The 21,819-nt window shown below is 40.3% G+C and overlaps 1 protein-coding gene across 1 annotated transcript in view; it reads right to left on the bottom strand.

The window, feature by feature from the left end:
- Nucleotides 1-612: 612 nt before the first annotated feature.
- The window catches only part of LOC136857837 (cholecystokinin receptor-like), a 445,250-nt gene continuing 424,043 nt past the window's right edge, over nt 613-21,819 (bottom strand). The window contains exons 4-5 of the mRNA XM_068225173.1: nt 13,070-13,221; nt 613-1,160 (exon numbers count right to left, since the gene is read on the bottom strand). Of these exons, the coding sequence (XP_068081274.1) occupies nt 613-1,160; nt 13,070-13,221 (700 nt within the window). The remainder of the gene's footprint in view (nt 1,161-13,069; nt 13,222-21,819) is intronic.

The raw sequence follows: 21,819 nt of genomic DNA, 5'->3' as shown, positions 1-21,819 counted from the left end.
GTGTGCAGAGACCTGCACCCTTTATTTACAATCCCATTTATATGATTACCCCAATGAAGATCTTTCCTTATATAACCCACTAGGTACTTACAGTGATCCTCATAAAGTGTCAAGAAAAACTTGAAAATACTGATGGTGGGACCTCACTGAGTATTCCACATTGTGCGAGTGTGGAGAAGAGCACCCTACAACCAATCTGCAATCTGCTGCATGCTCAGCTAGGTGCACAGCAGAAGACCTGCTGAAGGCAACAATAAATACACTTGAAATGGTCAGTTATTGGTCCTATGAAGTGTAAACCTGCGACTGCATAGTGTAGTCAATATACAGTATAGTTTAAAATGTACTTGTATGCATGTATTGTTTTAATGTATTATATTTCACTGCTGACATAAAAATAGATACCTGATCCAGTTCTCTGGCATACGACATTTAACAGAAATTCACTAAACCCTGAATTGATAAGCTCAGATATTAGGTGGACAAGATTGAAGTAAATGTTTTATTTTGAACATAAACAGGTATTTATATTAGTTATTTTAAACTGAGATAGTAGCGTATCAGTCTCGTCAAACAATGCACACACTATACTTTTTTACAATCGTGCTATGTTCACAAGTGTTCCGCACATGAGGGTGCATCCTGTAGCCACTTCTGAGATCGCGTTGTGATACCACACTCACTTGCAGATACGTCTGAGAGATTCGTAGTCCGAAATCGTCTTCTACAGCGAAACAGTGTTAAGAATGATTTTCTAAAACTTGTGTTCATGAAACAGTAAGTGATTGGATTGCAGCAGCTTGACGTGTACGCGAGTAGTTGAAAGAAAGTGATTCCAGTATAACCTAAGCCATGGTATATCATCTCGGGCTTGAAGAGAGCTATAGTGTTAATGATATACAAAGGAGTCCAACAGACAAAGAACTCAAGTACCACGGCACATAACATTTTGATTACACGTCTCTTGTTGCTGAGGCTCTTCTCAGCGTTTGATCGCCTCAACCCAGTTGGGGGATGTTTCATCACCTGATGATGGCAGGGCTGCGTTTGATATGAGTGGAAGACTGCACCAGTAGCTGATGAAGACTCCTGGCATAACCGGCACCGCCTGGTGATGAAGGACGCCTTAGACGTGAGGTACACACTTGACTCGCAACCACCTGCAGACAAACAAACAGTGTTACACGAGAAAAGCTGCCCGGTGCAATAGTGCGAAAAGAAACTGAATGGGAAAAGATGAGGAAAGTGACGGACTCAGTCACGCGACGTGTACACTTCCAAAGAACTTACTTTATTTTTCAAAGAAATGTTATGGAAAATAAAATGTCAACTCCAAGAACACATTAATTTAGAGGAATGCAATTTAGGCTCAGCAATTGTCTACATAATGCATTTATTTGATTAAGTTTCCAGATCATAGGTTCCAGTATGCGCGAGAAGACATGTGATATGTTGGTCCATGAATAACCGCTGTGGTTGCCACGAATTTGAATGCAAGCATGCAAACGCGCATGCATTATGTCGTACAGGTGCCGTATGCCATTTTATGGGATGGAGTTCCACGCCTGTTGCACTTGGTCAGTCGAATCAGCAACAGTTAATGCTGGTATTGGATGACGCTGGATTTTTTATCCAATAATGTTCCATGCGTGCTGAAAGGGCGAAAGTTCTGGTGATCTCGCAGGCCACGGCAACTGGTCGATACTCTGTAGAACACACTGCGTGACAGCAACGTTATGAGGACAGGTGTTATCCTTTTGGAAAACACGCTCACCTGGCTTCCTTCTTACCTACCTATGGCCATCACTGGCACCAAGACAAAAACGTCTCTCATCTGAGAACACAACAGATCTCCACTCCACCCATGAGCTCTAGCTTGACGCCACTTAAATCGCAGATGACAGTGATTCGGAGTTAATGGCATGCACGCTGGAGCACGTCTGGCTAGGAGCTGTCCCTCAAGTAATCTGTTTGTTACAGTTCGCTGTGTCGCTACGGTGCCAACTGAAGCTGTAACGACTGCTACAGATGCAGTACGTTCAACCACAACAAATACGGTGGTCTTCCCTCTCCATAGTAGCCCGTGTGCAACCGGACCCCGGTCTTCTTCAGAGAGTGCCCTTTTGTGGCCATTGTTGCCAACACCGATGCACTGTGGATACATCCCTGCCAGGTTTTTCTGTAATATCGCGGAAAGAACATCCACCTTCTCATAGCCCTATCGGATGGCCTCGTTCAACTTTAGTAAGTTGCTGATACTGCTTTCTTCGTAACCTTAAAGGCATGTTTGATTCATATCTACCTCACGATATCAACACCGGACGATGACTAGCGCTCACGAAGTGCCCAGTGCATATTTAATGCAAATTTGCTTTGCAAGATCATATTGGCGCTACTAACACCACTTTTTGTCCACTACCGCGTAGTTTTCCCCTTAAATGTAAATCCATTCCCATACCCCCAGGGTCTCTTCGCCAAACCATTCGCAATGTTAAATACTAAAAATAATCTTGCGCAAAGCTTTGTGATACGTCACGGCACTCAGGCAGTGCTCTGCTCCCACTGCTGCCGCTTGCACAATCGTGTGGGTCAGACGATAAAGCGTGAAGTATAAGTGGAGGCAATACCAGACATTACGGACGTCTTGCAGTCTTCACGTCACGACTCACAACTTCTGAACGTCTGGGAAAACGAAGCGGAGTGTCTATTGGTTTCATTTGATATCGTGTGCTGTGAGTCATCGTCATATCGTCTAGGGTTCATCTAAACAAGATCTCGCTATGTACAGACTACAGTCATGTTCTCAAAACAAAGTCTTCGCATAAGGTGGAGCTTGGATCTAATAATCAAAGAGATGTTCTAATCCCTTGGAAGAGAATGGGCAGTAGACCTGCAGTATTTTTTCACTTACAAATACCAGAACATGACAGAACTAAACGTACAAAAGACACATGATCTCTCGCTCTATAATTGCATCGTATGGTGGGATGAGCTCACGTTAACCGTCTAGGAATGGGCTCATTTTAACGGAATATTTCCCACCTATATCTAAGTAGTCAATTGGAATGTGGAGGAGATTGATATTATTCTCATGTCAGAAACACCTAGCATATACAGTTAAAATATTACACTTAATAACTTTACACACATTTGTCTAAATTGTCATACATCACTATTTATTTGTGCCTTGAAGGAGTTCATACTCTGTACAGCAGGATGAGTACAGCAGACCTTGAAGCATGTTAAATATATGTATTATTATTGTTGAGGGAACTGTAGGCGATATCAACTGTACGGGGCTTGACCAAGGTAAGAATATGACAAGCAGATAAAAGCAAATGTAGGATGTAATAATTACGTAGAAAGAAAAATATTTACACAGGATAGGGTTGAATGCAGGGCTGCATCAAAACAGTCGACGGACTGATGACAGAAACAATATTATTATTACACATGTTGGATGAGTACAATACGTGTCCTGCCTCAAATTACACAAAGGGCCTCTTCATGGGGCCTTTGAATGCTGCTACAAATATATGTCAACCGTAGAATTATTTGAAATGTCAAAGGGGATTTTCGGCGGACTCTTTCGAGTTATGGATAGCAGGCGCCTTCCTCCTTCACTTATAAGGGCTTGATACAAATGCTTGAGGATCCAACCAGGCATTTTCTTCATTACGGACATTACGTGGCCGACCGGATCTTGATGCATCTCTAATGTTTCCTGTACTTTCATATTTGAGGTTCTTCCCAAGTGTTGCCAAGTTGGTAACGGTATATCGAAAGACATCATACTAAAGTCGTTAGGCCAGACCTGTTACTCTATCGGGCGCGTCCAAGGAGGCGGAGAGGGGGACCCTGCGGACTTGTCTGGAGGGTCTGAGAGAAATAGAATACCCTCTCGTGGACCAAAAACATGCCAGAAAACGTCTTGAGTCATTGTGATTGTTACTAGCCCAAGTCAAGGTTTGGAAGTGGAGGCCTCGCGCACACATGCTAGAGAGGCCTCCATGGTTCCTCCAAATGGGTGATACGGTGGTTCAGGTGAAGTGGGGCTGGTGACTGAGGTGAAAGCTCACTGCGGGGTGCTGGAACCAACTCATCACTTTGCTCTACGTAGCCTGGACGAGCCGTGGGTTGGGAAAGGGGTGGTCCCAACCTAGGGGGGAAAGTCATGGTTGTGAACTCAGTCATAATAATGCCAAGTGGAGACCACGTTAATAGGCCTACTGAAGGGGAAACAAACCTGGCTAGGTTCGGGCCAGAGGCGGACCGCTGGATGGACGACTGCGAGGCGTGGTCTCTACTACGGAGAGCTTGAGTTGCGGGAGGACAATGCCTGGTTGTATGCCTCACCACGGATAGTGAGAACGACGCTCAGGACCCTAGTAGGGGAAAAAACCCTATGATTGATAGAAATATGGATGCTTATAAAGAACCAATTTCAAAAACTTCGACATCAAGGGAAGCCATGGAAGCTCCAGTAGCGCCGAACTGGAAGCAAACCCAAGATAAAAAAAATGGAGACAGAAGTCCCAATTGTACAGGCTGTCACCGACTCAAAACATGAAATGGCAACAGAAGCTCCAGTAGAGCAGACTGCTACCACAAGCAAACCAGGTATGTCCGCAGAGACAGAACTGAAGATTTCTGCATAGATAATCAACAGACTTCATATCGAGAGATTATGCATATTACAAGGAAAGGAAGAGAGCGAGGAAAGAAGCCAAAATAGCGGTTGGAACTTGGACGGAGAAGAAGCCAAGGAACAGGGATCTTATACAAGAGCTATCCTTCCAACAACGCCGAAAAGGCGAAGGTCGGGGGATAGTACGCCATCAAGTTCGGCTAAAGAAACGCCCGCCAAGAAACAGAAAGACGAGACGGTCATATCCTTTTCGGAAAGATTAACTTATCAAGGTAGCATTAACAAATAAAACCTTTCCAGACGGGAAACTGGAGGAGGAAGGCGTGAAGGAACTTTCATCTGTTCTGATAACGCAAATGAAACCGCTGTCAGACGGATGCCTTCCAGGCTTCCTCGAGACTCCAAGGCTGGAAAGTGGAGCAATGGTACTGATCTGTGCAAATCCAGAAACTAAAAGCTGGCTGGAACAGACAGTGGCCAGTTGCAACCCTTGGAAAGGGGAGAATTTGGAGGTGGCAGAAGCCAAGAAGGTGCTGAATACTACAAAGGTCATCACCAAGATTCCTCCTCAATTTGACAATATGAATGTTGATGATGTTCTTGTCAGGATACATCAGCATGACACCAAACTTCCGACGAAAGAGTGGAGAGTACTGAATGCAATAACTACTGATGACACAAGAAGGACAATAGTTTTGGCCATTAATGAAAGAAATTTCGGAGAGCTCAAGAAGAGAAGCCTTAAGGCCAAGCTTGGACATGGTCAGATCAAATACAAAGCAATTAAGGGTAAAACAAAACCTAGCGTTGGCAATGATGGTACTGAAAGTTCTACAGAGCAACCTACAACATAAAAAGTAAGCTGTGGCCAATTTCGTCAGGAATTTCAAGCCCGAGGTTATCGATGTGGCTCTTATACAAGAGCCATGGGTAGTTAAGGGCAGATTAGCAGGACTGGCGGAATCTGGAAGTAACATTGGAAATACCCAGAACATATCTCCATGTGAACAGGAAATTAAAATGTCCTATGTTGTAGGAACACTGTTCACGGGACTTAATCGTGGCCAAGATTAAACTTGGAAATTGGGAGGGACCCAGAGAAATAACCATAGGCTCTGCATACCTCCCATATGACTCAACTAATCTGCCCCCATCAGAAGAAGTTGAAAACCTAATTTGAAATGCAAAGAGGAAAGGCGAACACCTAGTCCTTGGAGCAGATGAAAATCCACACCACACGGCATGAAGCAGCACGAACTACAATGCAAGAGGTAGTCTTTGAGTTTATTTTTGGAACTGAATTGACGATACTAAACCTAGAAAACAAGCCTACATTTATAAATAAAAATCGTAGGGAGCTAATAGACATTACACTAATCACTACACATATTGCAAACTTTATTAAAGACTGGAATGTGCTGGAGGAACCATCATTGGCAGACCACCAGCACATCCAATTTGCAATAGATGCGAGACAATGTGGGATTGAGATATACAGAGACCCAAACAAACTGGGACAGATACAGAGAAGTTCTAGGGAAGGCTGTACAAAAAATCTTCCAACTAACGTGAAAGTACAGAAAGAATTGGATGAGGCAGTGGTTGATTCATTGATTGATTGATCATTGAACTATTAGAAGAGGCCATTATAGACTCATTCCATGAAAACTGTTATCTCAAGGAAAACACCGAGAAATAAGGTGGTGGAACAACAAACTAGCCAAAATGGAAAAAAGAGGATAGGATGTTGTATAGAATATCATCTAGAAATGGTATGTGGGACGTATATCATAGAGAACTCGCTGAGTATAACCTAGAAATACGGAAAGCAAAAATAAAATCTTTCAGACTGTTCTGTGAAAAAGTGGAATCCCACACTGAAACAGCAAGGCTCCAGAAGGTTCTTAAAGCAATAAATCAGCGGGGACACTGGAGAAACCAGATGGGTCCTTTACTCAGGTGGGAAAGGACACTCTGGAGTTGCTAATGGCGTGTCACTTTCCTGAGGCTGAGGAGATGACAGAAGAAGAAACGGTTGGAACAGAGACCGCAGCTCGAAGAGTAGACTAGAACTGTGCAACAGAATAATAAAACACAACCATGTAAAATGGGCAATCGACACGTTTCACCCTGTAAAGGCTCCGGGGCCAGATGAGATACTTCCGATACTCCTACAGGAAGGACGGGAGATACTCGTCAGTGCCCTGACGATCCTCTTCAGAGCTAGTCTAGCTTTAGGGTACGTGCCGAAATCATGGTCTGAAGCTAAAGCAGTATTCATACCTAAGACTATAGGGGCAAACTAAGCCATAGCATACACACCATTATGTTTAACCTCCTTAATGCTGAAAGCAATGGAGAAAATTCTGGATAAATACTGTATACCAGAAGAATGGCGCAACTGAACACAACGTTACATGAAAATCAGTTTGCATATAGACCTGGCAGGTCCACTGAAGTAGCACTCCACCCGTCGGTTTGTAAACTAGAGGAAAGCCTAGAATATAAAGAAATTGCACTGGCAGCATTTCTAGATATAGAAGGAGCCTTCGGCAATACAACCTATGACTCTGTGATCAAAGCATTGGAAAAGAGCAATGTGAGTAAAACTATCGTCAAATGGATTAAATCCATGTTAGACGGAAGGAAAATAAAAGCAACCCTGTTTGAAGAAACTCTGACGGTTAGGGCCACCCGAAGCTGTGCTCAGGGAGGAGTTCTTTCGCCTCTGCTGTGGAACCTCGTGGTGAACAAAATCATAGCTATGATCAACGAACAAGGTTTCTATACACAAGGATACGCAGATGACCTAGTGATTGTGGTACGAGGTAAGGTGATGAGTGTTATCCACAACCCAATGCAAAGATCACTTAACCTTGTGGAGAACTGGTGTCGGTCAAACCGAACAAGATAACTCTGGTCCCTTTTACAAGAAGGAGAAAATTAGAGGGAACGAGATCACTGAAGTTCTTTGGGCAAGATATATATAACTTATGGAAGAATAGGCACTGCACTTAGGTGTAGTGTTAGATAAAAAGTTCTAACCTGGAATCCACATATAGAAAGGAACGTAACCCGGCCCAAGAACTTGCTGTATGCATGTAAAAGAGCCGTTGGGAAGACATGGGGCCTAAGACCATAAATGTTAATGTGGATATACACAATGATCATTAGACCGTTGATGGTCTATGCTGCAATCATCTGGCACAAAGTAAGTCAAGGAAAAGTCAGAAGTAGATTGGATAGCCTACAGAGAATGGCATGCACAGCCATGACTGGGGCCATGAGAACTACGCCGACAGAAGTCTTGAATACTTTACGAGACCTCCCATCACTATGCAATTTCATAAAAGGACAGGCTAGAATGAATTCTTATAGACTGGCACAATCACAGTGCTGGAATGCACAAAGACCCGCTCTAGGACACCAAAATTAACAGAGGAATAACAGAGGAAGTGTTACACACGCCTTCTGATCACATGATACCAAAGTACAACTTTGAAAAACCGTTTGAGACGCAGATAATAAAAAAAATAAGACTGGGATATCAACAAATGGAATACTGAAAAAGAAGATATAGTGTGGTGGACTGATGGCTCAAAGTCTGTGGATGGCACAGGACGAGGGATCAACGAGGGAAGACCTGAGAGATCAATCCAGATGAGCCTGGGCAAACACATTACCGTCATTCAAGCTGAAATGATAGCTATCACAACATGTCTCGAAGAAAATCTGAAAATTAACTATAGGAATAAGAACATTTTCATTTTCACGGACAGCCAAGCGGCCATTAAGGCACTACAGGCACTCCGGATAATATCCAGAATTGTCTGGTATTGCCACTTACTTCTCCTGAAGCTCTCAAAGCAAAACATTGTAAAAATAATATGGGTACCAGGGCACGCAGGTATAGAAGGAAATGAAAAGGCAGATAAACTGGCCAAGAAAGGGGCAGAAACACATTTTTAGCCCCAGAACCTGTATGCGGGATTTCCTATGGACAAGCCCGACACTACATAGGAAAATGGGTACAAAAGAAACAGATGGAAAACAGGAAAAGCACTCCAGGATGCAGGCTTGCAAAGGAACTGATAAAAGGACCAAACAAGAAGCATACTAAAGAACTGTTGAAACTCAGCAGAGAAAATATAAGATGGGTAGTAGGACTGTTGACAGGACACTGTCATCTGAAACAAAACACTTACATAGAATTGGAGTGATAAGAGACAACATATCGATGGCCTAGATTGAATACCTCGTATCTCAAAAAGTTCTTCCTAGCCATTATTTCACTTAAGACTGGTCACGCCTCCCAGCCACACATGAATATGCAGTCCATCAGAACAATGTTCATTGGGTTTATTTTCCAATGTTAATGCGTAAAGGAAAATGAACCTTATAAAATTATACTGTAGGAGTCAGTAAACACGTCACGCAGACATACTTTCCCATAGTACGGTACGATAAGGTTCATTTTCCTTCACACGTCGGCATAGGAATAAAGAACACAACGAACATTGTTCTGATGGACTGCGTATTCATGTGTGGCTGGGAGGCTTAACCAGTCTTAAGGGAAGTAATGGACAGGAAGAACTTTGTGAGATACGAGGTTTTCATTCTAGGCCATCGATATGTAGGAAATGCAATGAAGCACAGGAATCAGCTGAACACATACATTTCGAATGTGAGGCGCTGGGTAGAATCAGACTCTCCACTCTAGGACTATCAGGTGAAGAGTGAGAAAAAATCCAAGAAGACCCAATAAGAACAACCTGCAGCTTTGTGGGAATGAAGGAAAAAATGGTAGCAAAAGATCTTAGAGGTCGACGCTAATTGAAGGGGTTAAAGTCAAAGTGGTGTAAGTCAATTTTCGGTAGAAGTTGACTTAGGCACAGAAAGGCGATGTAGAAATAAAAAACTGTTCATAGAAAAAGTGGAGTAAGTCAGAGCTTCACTCATTTCGTCGTTAGATGGCAGCACAAGTTAGACTGGTAATGGATCATCTGTTTTGCTGATAACTGAAGTGGTGTGAGTCAGACTTACACCAGTGTGGTTGTAATTGTTCCGCGATGTTCATCGAGTGTTGAATGCATGCGTGAATACTCAAAGAAACGATGGATTCTGAAATAAGTGTAAGTGATCCGTTGGATGAGCTGGAGTCCAGTGATGAATGGGAGCGTGAACAAGGAGAAAACACATCAGAAACAGATGATGGTAAGTACTATTCACCTTCTAACCTCTCAGTTACTCACCTACTAACCTATTTTGTTGCAACGTTTTTAGCAAGTACTTACATTAGATTATGCCTTAGGTCCTTTTGGTCTACTATTCCCTGAATAATACACCTTTGTAATCGGTTCGGAAAAAAAGAAAGGAAAAATGGAGAAAAATGCATGAAGAGTGATGTTTTTAGTGAATTTTCTGTGATTATTGAAAATGGTCGTGTTGAGTATCGTTTTTCACGTAATTTTGAATGCTGAATCGAAGCTTCCCCTGCAGTTTTTTATTTCGGTAGTAAGTGTAACAAGATGTTTGTTGTTTCAGAATCAGAAGGAGATGCAGAGGTAGACGGCGGACGCCAGCGCAACCATTCCAGCGAATTTCCTACTGCTGGAACTTCTGAGAATCGAGAAAACGCTCACCCGAGAACGAGGAGAAGACAAAAACACGAAAGTAAAGCTCAAAAGCGAAAGCGAGCACGAAATTCAGGGCTCCCGTACGTGTCCTCTAGAGGAAAAGAAGTGGCCGGTAAGCTGTATCAGAACTTTGATTGTAAATGTAAAAAAAAGTGTGTGGAGAACGTACCTGAAGTGGCGAGGCGAGAAATTTTCGACACCTTTTGGAAGCTAAGCAGTTTTTCTGAACAAAACGTATTTTTATGTGGTTTGATTGTGCAACAGAAACCTAATGTAAGACGCCCACGAAATTCAACGAGAAATGCAAAGTCTGTTTCAAACAGCTTCAGATTCCAAGTCAGAGGCAATAGCGTTACTGTGTGCAAGCGTTTTTTCTTACAAACACTCCAAGTTTCGGATGGGCGAATGACAAGAGCAATACAAAAAGTACGAGAGGGTCAACAACCAGGAAGTGATGGCCGAGGACGCCATCCCCCCAAAAATAAAACACCGGAGGCTGCCATGAATGGTGTGCGTGACCACATAGCATCTTTCCCATCGTATCAATCGCACTACAGTAGATCAGAGAACCCTAACAGGAAATACCTTCCTCCTGACATGAATGTACGTACAATGTATGAACTGTACAAAGAAAAGTGCACGGAAAAAGGTGATATTCCTGTTTCTGAAGCCATCTACCGTCGAACCTTTAGCAATGAGTTCAACTTGCATTTCCACCGGCCTCTTAAAGATACGTGCACCAGATGCGATGTGCTTGACAAGAAGATTGAAGTGTGTGAAGATGAAGACGAATCTACAAAGCTGAAGGCTGAAAAAGAATTACACCTCAGAAATGCCGAAAAGGTGAGAGAGGCTAGAGATCGGGACAAAGTGAAAGCACGGGAAGACGAATCTTTCTATGGTCTGACATTCGACCTCGAAAAGGCTTTGCCATTTCCTGTTTTGACGACGTCCGTGGCTTACTATAAGCGGAATATGTATTGTTATAACCTTGGCTGCCATGAACTTGGAACAGGTTTAGGCTTCATGTTCTGCTGGGATGAAACGATCGCTTCTCGTGGGTCTCAAGAGATTGGTTCCTGTATCGTCAAACATCTTGCAGCAAGAGCGTCATCTGCTAGGCACATAGTGTTGTACAGTGACGCATGCACGGGCCAAAACCGTAATATTAAGTTTTCCTTGTACCTCATGAAGTACATACAGGGCCCTCAAAGCAATGCAGAAATTATCGATCACAAATTTATGGTAAGTGGCCACTCTTTTCTACCCAACGACGCTGAATTTGGATCAATTGAATCGTACGCAAAGAACAAGTCCATTTATACTGCAGACGACTGGTACAGTATCATAATGAAGTGCCGAAGGAACAATCCATTCATGGTGACGAAAATGAGCCGAGAGGATTTCAAATCTGTTGCAAAGTTGGAAAGTTGTATCACGCGACGAAAGAAAAATGAGAACAACATTGCTGTTAATTGGTTGAAAATTCAATGGATACGAATTTTGAAAGATCAACCTTACACTCTCTTCTACAAAGAAACTGTGAATGAGGATATCCCATTTTCTAAACTAAATCTAAAGGCAGCAAAGCCCGGTAGGCGACATTCTCTGGCCAACGTTTCTCAAGATGTTTTGTACCCAAGGGGAAGGCCTGTTACCGAGGCTAAAAAGAAAGATATGCTTGATCTTCTGCCATACATTCCACCAGTGAAACATGAATTCTTCGTTTCCCTGCGAACCACTATTGAAGAAGGTGAGGAGCTTGTAGATGTTGGACCTCTGGAAATTGTGGAAACCACATATCCTGATGAAATAGACTGAATCCGTATTGCCATGTTAAAAACATTAAGACTCCATTCGTGATAAAAAATTAAATTGTTTGTATTATTCTTATACTTTGTGTAATGTTCAATAAAAATGTGTTTGAGAAGTGCAAGTCAACTTTACATCATTTTGTTGATGTCCATAGTGGTGTAAGTCTTTGGTTTTAGGTCATACAGTGGTGTATGTCACAGGCTTTGGTAAGGCACAGTGGTGCAAGTGACTTTGGTTAGTGCGTGAGGTACAACTTTTGAGCAAAAAAAATTTCAAATCAAGCCTAATCCCTAAGTTTGGACCTACGTAGTACCTCTAAAACAATACCATCACAAAAACTTGTCTACTGAATTAACTACAATACCTTTCGCATTATGCTCATTTCCTAAAAACGATGATAAAGTGACTTACACCACTATACCTTTAACCCCTTCAATTATGAACTATATTTAGAGGCCTCATGAAGAAAAGAAGAAGGAGAAAGTGGTAATGAATTTTAGAAGTCTCTTTATAATAATTCCACCATAATTGAAATACATACATTCGTTCTTCGTTAGTAAACTTCTGTCTTGGCAAACAACGTTACACAAAACAATAGAACAAAACTGACTTAAGTCTCGAGACAAGATTTTGAGTGTTCTGTTAGAGTATCAACGAATTTCAAATAGAATACTGGGGAGCCCATCGCACTTCCGAGATTTCGTTACCTTTGAACGAATGTAGTATTCTTAAGAATGCAGCATATAATAAAAGGCAGATTATCAATTTAATTCTATTTTTGTTGTATGATATTTATTATTTACGATTTTTTGCTTTAACATTAATTTTTCTGTTTCTAATCAAAAAATGAAATGTGAGATAATTCAGCAAAGCTTAAGCATATATGTACATAATTTCATTTCCTTCCTTAATGCAGGTAGTGAAATATTGAAACAATTATGAATCTGCGAAAAGACATAATAATCATTACCTGAAGCTCCATCTTCCTGTCTCATGCTATGTTCCAATTCCATGCCCTTCCGTAGTGAGCGAATGATGAGCGAGTATGTTACAGCCAGCGCCAACAGAGGGAGCACCAGCAGCAGAACATCAAGCAGAAGGTTGTAGAATCTCTCGTAGTTCCTGTCAGGCCAGCTCTCACGACACTTGTGGTGACCTGGACAATAATAATAATAATAATAATAATAATAATAATAATAATAATAATAATAATAATTGATTAACGTCCATCCAGCGCAAATTCTATGTTATGCTGGAGTGCCGTGAAAATATATGTTCCGGCTGCTGTAAAAAATGTCGTCAGCACTCGTTAACTCACTATGGTGAGATATTCTTATTCAATTAGGGGTCAGCCAAACCTCCACGGCATCGATCGACGGCTAGTAATGCCAAACATAATAATAACAACGTTGAACACACAAAACCGGTAGACACTTTGATTCGAACCACAAGTGTCAAGTACGGTATCTGACATTATACAACCATTTTACAGGCCGAGCTATTAATTTACTTGTCAGCGCAAGGATAAATCGAAATACTCATTTTGAAATACAGCAATTCTCGTTATTTGTCTGTTGCCTTCAATCACAGGAATCAAAGAAGAGGACATTTAAGTTATGCTTAATATAACACGGAAATAGCATGTTTTGTGCATTAAATCATAGAAACGTGTCTAGAGAAGCGCAATTAGGTAATAACAAAAGAAAAAGTATCTCTATGCATACGTTCTTACCTAAGATATTTAGGACCAAATTCTATCGTACGTAGGGCCATACATAGAAATGAAACTAAATAAGGTAATTATGATAATTATTCCCCGTTAATACCGTTAATGTAGGTGTTCCAAAAAGAGTCTGTGCTTACAAGTATTTCTAGTTAGTGATAAAGAAAAGGGTAGCGAGGACTGGGTGGACTCAAATAACTGCAATTTATATCCTATACCCCATATACGGCACCTCTAGCAACAAAGCTACATCTCAATGCCGGAACAGGTCGCATAACCTTCACTTAGTGATGAGGTATGCTATTAACGGGTTTATCGTTAACGTGTTTATCAGCTGCCTCAGTGGATCAGTGGTAGAGTGTCGGCCTCCGGATCCCAAGATAGCGGGTTCAAACCCAGCAGAGGTAGTCGGATTTTTGAAGGGCGGTAAAAAGTCAATTCGACACTCCATGTCGTACTATGTCGGCATATAAAAGATCTCTGGTGATACATTTGGTGTTTACCCGACAAAATTCACTAAATCTCAGCCATAGACGCCCAAGAGAGTTTCGGTTTACTCAGTCTGCCATCCAGTGGGCCCAGAGTAAAACGGAACGTCGAAATTGACGAGCAGACAGTCAGATGGTGTCAAATTGAAATGTCTGCACACGGTAGCTGAGGCCATACAATTATGAATATGAACGGGTTTATCGGAAAGATATCTGCTCCTTTGCCCTCTAGAAACTATTTCCAACGCTCAGTGGTGCCTACAAGCCAGATACTATGTGTGCTTCCGTGTCATGCCCAGTACTGTACAGATTTACCGTGATTGGTGGTTTTCTAAGGTGGCGGATTCTAGCAGCAAGTGTTATGCGGTTGAGTTTACATCTAGTCAATGGCCAAGCACAGGGAGTGAGATTGTCAAAGAGAAGTATGATCATACGTAATTTGGCGTATAGATTTACTTATAGGGAAGAAGAAAATGTTCCTAATCCACAGTGTGTTATTTGTTTTGAAATACTGTCCAATGGTCATTCTCAAGCGTCACTCGAAAACAAAGCCTAATGGTTTATGGAAGAATGGTCTGGAATTCTGTCAGTAGAAAGAATGTGACTCATCTTTAAATGAGCAGTTGAAGCGTCATTGAAAGCTAGTCTAAGAATATCACAGCCAGGAAAGTTGTACAGTATTGGGGGGAAAATTAGTTTTGTCCGGTGCGAAATATATTTTCTTAGTCCCAGAAGAATTAGCTGCTAAATATCTTGGGAATGAAGAAAATTGCTCACCAAAACCTATTTCACTCACTGCAGCATACAGAGACAACATCAGGTAACCAAGAATCTATCGCCAACCCTGAAAATTGTTTTCGATGAAATGGTGACATTATTTCTTGACAATGTTTGTTGTTCGTTGTATCAAGAAATGGTCAATATGTGTGTATGTGTTAAAAATAATTTTATATATTGACGATATCTTATGTAATGATGAATAATGTTAGATCTTAAGATATGGGGAATATTGATTCATGATGTAGAAATCGCTGATGAAGGGAGTTGGGGCTCCCGAAACATATACGAGTGAAATATTGCACAAAATTAGAAAATGATAATATATTGACAGGGCGGGCCAAACCACCACCCGTAGTATATTATATGAACCTAGTCGAGGGACCAAAAATGGTCAAATTTGTCGAATTCAAATCTCATGCTCTGAGATGAAGTTTATTTTCGATATTATATGATGAAATAGGAAATTATCACAAACATTTATTCTTCATTGCTGAAGTAATGCGAATTTTGAGAGGAAACGCGTAATGAAATACACATTTTTATTGCTGATTTATAAAACAAAAGTCGACATGAGGGTGGGTTAATTGATGAAATATTGTTGAATAGGGTCGTTCATAAGGTCTAATTTGCTCTATATTAGCCATAGATCGGCCTCCACACGCAGTCTGTTACAGTATTTGATACTTCCAATTTACTTAACAACCTTACAAAATATATGAAAGGAATCAGTATTACTTCCTTTCTTGTTCAGTACAAAGTGAATGTCATGAAACGCAAGCTTCAGTTTGTGGAGAACGAAGCTGAAAAACGTGCAAAGCACTCTTCCTACACTTTTAAAATTTCCTATAAGACAATGCATTCACTGTTCACTTCTCTGAAAACATTGACTCCCTAGACTGGATCATATAGGTCTATCCACTTCACATTATCTTAAAATTCTCAGCTTTGTACCACACACTGCATATCCTAGGCAAATGAAGCTCAGATCGCTGGCCATGTGAAAATATTATAATAATATGGTCTCAGCTGCAGTGTGCAATAATTTTGATTGGACGCCATATAGGCTGCCTGCATGTCAATTTCTGCGTTCCGTTTTACTCTTATGGATGGCAGAAACCTCTGTCGGGCTATCTATGGTTGAGTTTTTAATTAGTTATTACGGGTAAACACCAAATGTGTCATACCGACATCATACAACACGGAATGTTGACCGGATTCTTTCACCCTTCAAAAATTCGGCTATCTTGGTTCAAATCAACAGGCCAACACTCTACCATTCATTCACAGAGAGAGTTTGTGAATATATGAAAATATATGTTGTTATTTGCACACTAATCTGAGCACAAGTAATCAGAATTTCAAATCGTGTAGGCCTACTTCCCGAATGAACTATACTTTCATGTGAACTACCACTTATGACTGCATTTCATCGTTATGATACATAGAAAGTCAAATGAGAGAAGAATGATGTAAGAGTTATTTCGTGATTTCTAGAATAAGACAAAATTAACTATCGTAAGGCAGAGCAGTATACGAGTAGAAAAATATGACAGAAAAATAGCGCGTTTTGAATAGCGTATTAAGATGAAAGAAGAAACGAAAAATTCCATACATACCTACTATTCCTATACAGAGAACATTCACCGTGTAAGTATATTACAGTGATTATTTTAGGCCAGAAACTATAAAAATTCATCTCCGATAACATTAATAATAATAATGTTATTTACTTTACGTCCCACTAATTACATTTACGGTTTTCGGAGACGCCGAGGTGCCGGAATTTAGTCCCGCAGGAGTTATTTTACGTGCCAGTAAATCTACCGACACGAGGCTGACGTATTTGAGCACCTTCAAATACCACCGGACTGAGCTAGGATCGAACCTGCCACATTGGGGTCAGAAGGCCAGCGCCTCAACCGTCCAAGCCACTCAGCCCGGCCCCAGTAACATTCCGGGAATGCTTTTGATGTAAAGTTTGTCATTACTCTCTACCTGTAAATCTATGTGAAGGGTAGGCCTACACAGGAAAAACGAACATTGTCGAAAAATTCAAAAAATGAGTTATTAGTCCCATTCGTTAGCTTTGTAGTGAAGCTGTTAACTCAAGAAATATCAAAGAGAAACAATGAACGATGTCCGAGATATTCAGTAAAAAAGAAATGGTACACAGAGGAAGAACGAACAATGTATGCGTGGAACTACATTAAAACGAACAGAGTCCACCAACAGCTCGAATGCGCATGCGCGTGTTGCTGCCATTGCGGTTTAAGGCAAGGTGACTGATGGCTGTATCAGATGATTTGTTCTGTCTCTGTATTGTGTAGGTTTGTTACACTAATATTGTATGTAGTACGATGGATGCTGTGATGGACACTCATTCAAGTGATGAGGAGACTCAAGTAGCGAGCAAGAGGAATTCTACAAAGAAGAAACGTAAATTCGGTAGTGAAAAGTGTTATGAAGAGGTTACGAGATACTACTATTTTGTTTGCACGTTTCAAGTTTACATTTTGACACTTTAAAGCAAATATCTTTAGTTATCTGCAGATTTATTGCTGATATCTTCCGTCTGTCATATGAGACTCTCTGAAATGTTTGAACCACTATTTCTATTTCGAAGTAGTAGAGAATGTTTCACTTATTTAGAACTGATTCGTCGGTGTTATGACATTAGACTTTTATTAACATTTGTTATAATTATGTAGCTATTCTGGACTCACGTGGACAGCTGTATATGCAGTCAAACGAATACAATTATTTTATCTTCCTAGCAAATCAATACAGAGTTGTACACAGGTGCATCTCAATACATCTAATGGGATTGCTATTGCATTTCTCCTGGCTATAAATGTATTTACATTTACATTTCTCGAGCACGTCTTTCTGAAAATCCATTTCCTTGATTGCTTCGTGAGTTCCTTTAGACTAACAGTTTGCCTCGAAGTAAAAACTTAATTCTAGTCTGATGTATGTATTATCTTTCCTAACAAAGTACAGACTTGCCTTCATCAGTCAGTCCGATTTCATTCCATGGAGAGCCGTGACTTATGATTTTAAATTCGAAGCAAATAAATAGCCACACAAAACACTAAGCTAATAATTTTACATTCCTGAATATATTCCAGATATGGCATTTCCAGAACAATTTAAAATCATCTTATGCGCATTTTACGTTTTCCTCTTCTCCACTGTTCTCTCAAATAGAAAGTCAGCTTTCATGGTCACTGGGCCCTTGATAGAGGTATATAGATGTATTGTATACCCTCAGTCATTGAGGAACACAGAATTGCAAGTTTATTTAGGTACAAAATATGAATTCAACAAGGTCAGAAATAACTTTGAAGAAAATCTAAATAGGACCAGGCGCTATTTCGAGGGTTCTTTGAGATAATAGCTTTAATGTTAGCCCAGATCCTCCTCTGTTATCCACCATAGAGCAGAATAAATTTGTAACCTCACTGAACTGTCTAAATCTCATCTTTAACTTTTACAGCAGGGTATTGACTGAGGTATGATTGATACTATTGACGGCATTCCCAATGTAGCTTCTAGAATGTAGGTTACGGCACGATATTCTTATTTGTACTAAATTCCTTGAATTCAGATAGCATTCTCACCATTCGAGGCGTTTTAGTACTCTTCAAATCAGCATTAAATTTTCATTTCACCCTAAATATTATCATGCATTCACAGTGTAGTTCACGTCAAAACAACTATAATAAAATAACACTTACTCTCCCTCTCCGCTGAATATTTGCCTTCAACCTTCTCCTCAAACCCTACACGGCAAACAAACACCACGACAATACTTCGCACTATTTTTCTTTAGCTTTTAACGTATCCTGCAGGAGGCTACTTTGACGCTAAACGTTCGGAATATGGGTTAGGTTACTTTTATCTGTCATAAATTTCTTAAATCTAGGTAGCCTCCTTGCCACTGAAGACATTTTAGTAGATTATTAGTTATCTCTATAAATAATATCTTGCATAATGTTCTTTAATTTTTTTCTGCATTTCAATTCAAAATCATTACCATGCCAATGACTCGCTAATACACGTAACAAATACTGTAACCAAGTAAAACTTCCCGCCCCCTCCCCGCAGAACAGAGTTATTACCCCCTCAAACTCTTACAGAGCAAACTTCGACCGGAGCAAGGCAACCGGCCTCAGTTCAGACGCAATCGCTAAAGGTAACAGGTGGTTAGCTGCTGATGTTAAGCAAAGAAAACATTATCAAAGTTACTAAGGCGACAGTGGAGGATATCTTCATTCATAATCTTGCCTAACTTGTTCATAATATCACCAATTCATAATCATTCACAATTTTACGCTACGTAAATAACATTGTAAATATATACGCATGGTGAAAATTGATTTGATATAATCTGAGGATTTTCTTTCAGAACGATACGTTTCATTCTTTGCTTATTAGTGTATTATTTGTTACAGGTATGTTTTAGTGTCATGTGTGTTATACAAGTAATTAGTGTACCAAGAATCTCAAGAGTTTAAAGTTGTATTGACTGAGTCGACACTGAAAGAATATAGCTTACTTTGTAACAAGAACTGCTATTGAGTGGCACACGAGCCTTCTATGACAGATGGTGAAAATGAAAGAGATTCAACCAGCTGAGGACTAAGTATACATGCACCGATAACGTAATTAATTGTTAGGATGGTTGATTGACAGTTTGATTCTCTATTTGAATTATTCTAGGGTTCATTTGTGAAATTAGTGCAACGAAGTCGTTAGCTTCACAACTGTAGAAGAACATTTGAAGAATATTTCGTTTAAAAGAAAAGTGAAATACTGGTAATACCGTTGAAACTAAGAACAGAAGATGATCTGACGAGAAAACTGAACCAGAATCAAAAGTAAATGAGCAAATGTTTCACAAACTGTAATTCCCTTGGAGTCCAAATCAATACTCTTTATTTAAATATGTTACAGCAGTTACAACGAAGTACAGTTGCCTTTTGTAATCAAATAGAATAAAGATTTATTTCTGGTGTTGACAGCATCAGTTCTAACTCCCTGATTCGATTTGAATCTGTATGAAAATCGTCCATTTTGCACACTCCAATTGCTAAATAATTTTGTTATTGTTATTCGTTGGATTCTCAATGAAGAATAGTCCGTCCTATTTAACTGATATATTGAAACAAATGTAGATTATTTAGCTAGAATATTATTTGAAACTGTGAATGTAAGAGGGGCTGTTCTGCTGTTGCCCTATCTCCAAACTTAAGATGATTTGTCATCGCAATAGTCGAATCTAGAACTACTGTCTCGTTTTAACACGTATAAATAACGGAACCCATTTAATGTCGTTTAAACAACATTTATTCTAGCTACAGGCAACTCAGATACTATGTTGCAGAAATAAAAAACGGTGATCAAATGGTATTGTCAATTAAAATAATATCCTTTCCCAAAAAGACTGGAGATTTATTATTATTATTGTTGCTGTTGTACTAAACCTTCTAGGATACTTCAGTCAAAATTTTTCAAAAATCACTGTTAGTGATTTCAGAGTAGTCATTAATGCTTCTAGATATAGGACGCGCTTAGCAAAACCATGATTTTACTCGTAATATACCCAACATACCCATATAAGAAGCACGGCAAAGACTTCCGTTCTGTGTGCTGAAGACCTTTGTGGAGATGGAAACACGAATATGTTATTCCTCGAACTTGATCATCAGGTAAGATCGAAAGCGGTCTGTTGGTTGCGTATGTTGTCTGCTTTTTATTGGTAATAATTAAAAGAGTAAAACCCTGTCTCCACCTGAGTGTTTATAATTAATTAGCTGTATAATTATGCTCCGAATCGCTTAGCTTCTTAAATGTCAGTTCCCAAATCACTCTCCACAGCAGCTGATGCATAAAGCCCTGCACGGATGCGGATACCCACGGATTTATCCGCGGATATCCGCGAAGTTAGTATCTTGGCGGATACAAACTGTATGGCAGTGCGGATAATTTCTAAATAATGACGTTTATTTTCACTTGGGTATGCTCTTGTTGTTGCCTGTGGTTAGGCGACCCTTGACATTGGTATGGGAGAATAGTGATATATAAAGAGCCTTGAAACCATACTACCGTGAATCTTCCCGTAGCCTAACTGGTTCCTGTCCGCAATTAATGGAGGAAGGAACAAATCAATACGTCTGTAATTGTCGCAAGAGAAAATCCCTTATAAACCTGTGACTGTAGGGGTTCTGGTGCCAGGTGTCAGGCCTATTGTATTATGTTAACACATCTATCCGTTTCAATACATTGGGTGCAATATACTGTAGTTAAATATTAAAATTATCCGCGGATAACCATTTTGCGGATGCGGATAACCATTCGCTGATGCGGATGCGGAGTGGATGCGGATATTATTCTGTATATCCGCGCAGGACTCTACGAGTGATGTAATACGTCCGCACATGTCACTAGAAAATGTTATGCCCAAAAAACGCATGAATTACGTAAACATATGCACAGAAATGGAAAATATTTTGCGCACTGACAAGTTACATGTGATATTAAAATGGGGAAGGTAAAAGTTTACGAATAAAGTGGAATGAGGAAATATCTTGCTTATTGCTATGGCAGTCGTATGAAGATTATGTACTAATCTTGCCTTGTAGGTTGCAACCTTTTAACTGTGAACATTTGTGATTTGAAGTCACATTCACGTACGTTTGTGTATGCATTTTATAGTGCGTTGATAGG

Source organism: Anabrus simplex, chromosome 1 (genome assembly GCF_040414725.1).
Source record: "Anabrus simplex isolate iqAnaSimp1 chromosome 1, ASM4041472v1, whole genome shotgun sequence".
Lineage (NCBI taxonomy): Eukaryota > Metazoa > Arthropoda > Insecta > Orthoptera > Tettigoniidae > Anabrus > Anabrus simplex.
This window is presented reverse-complemented; position numbering and strand designations above follow the sequence as displayed.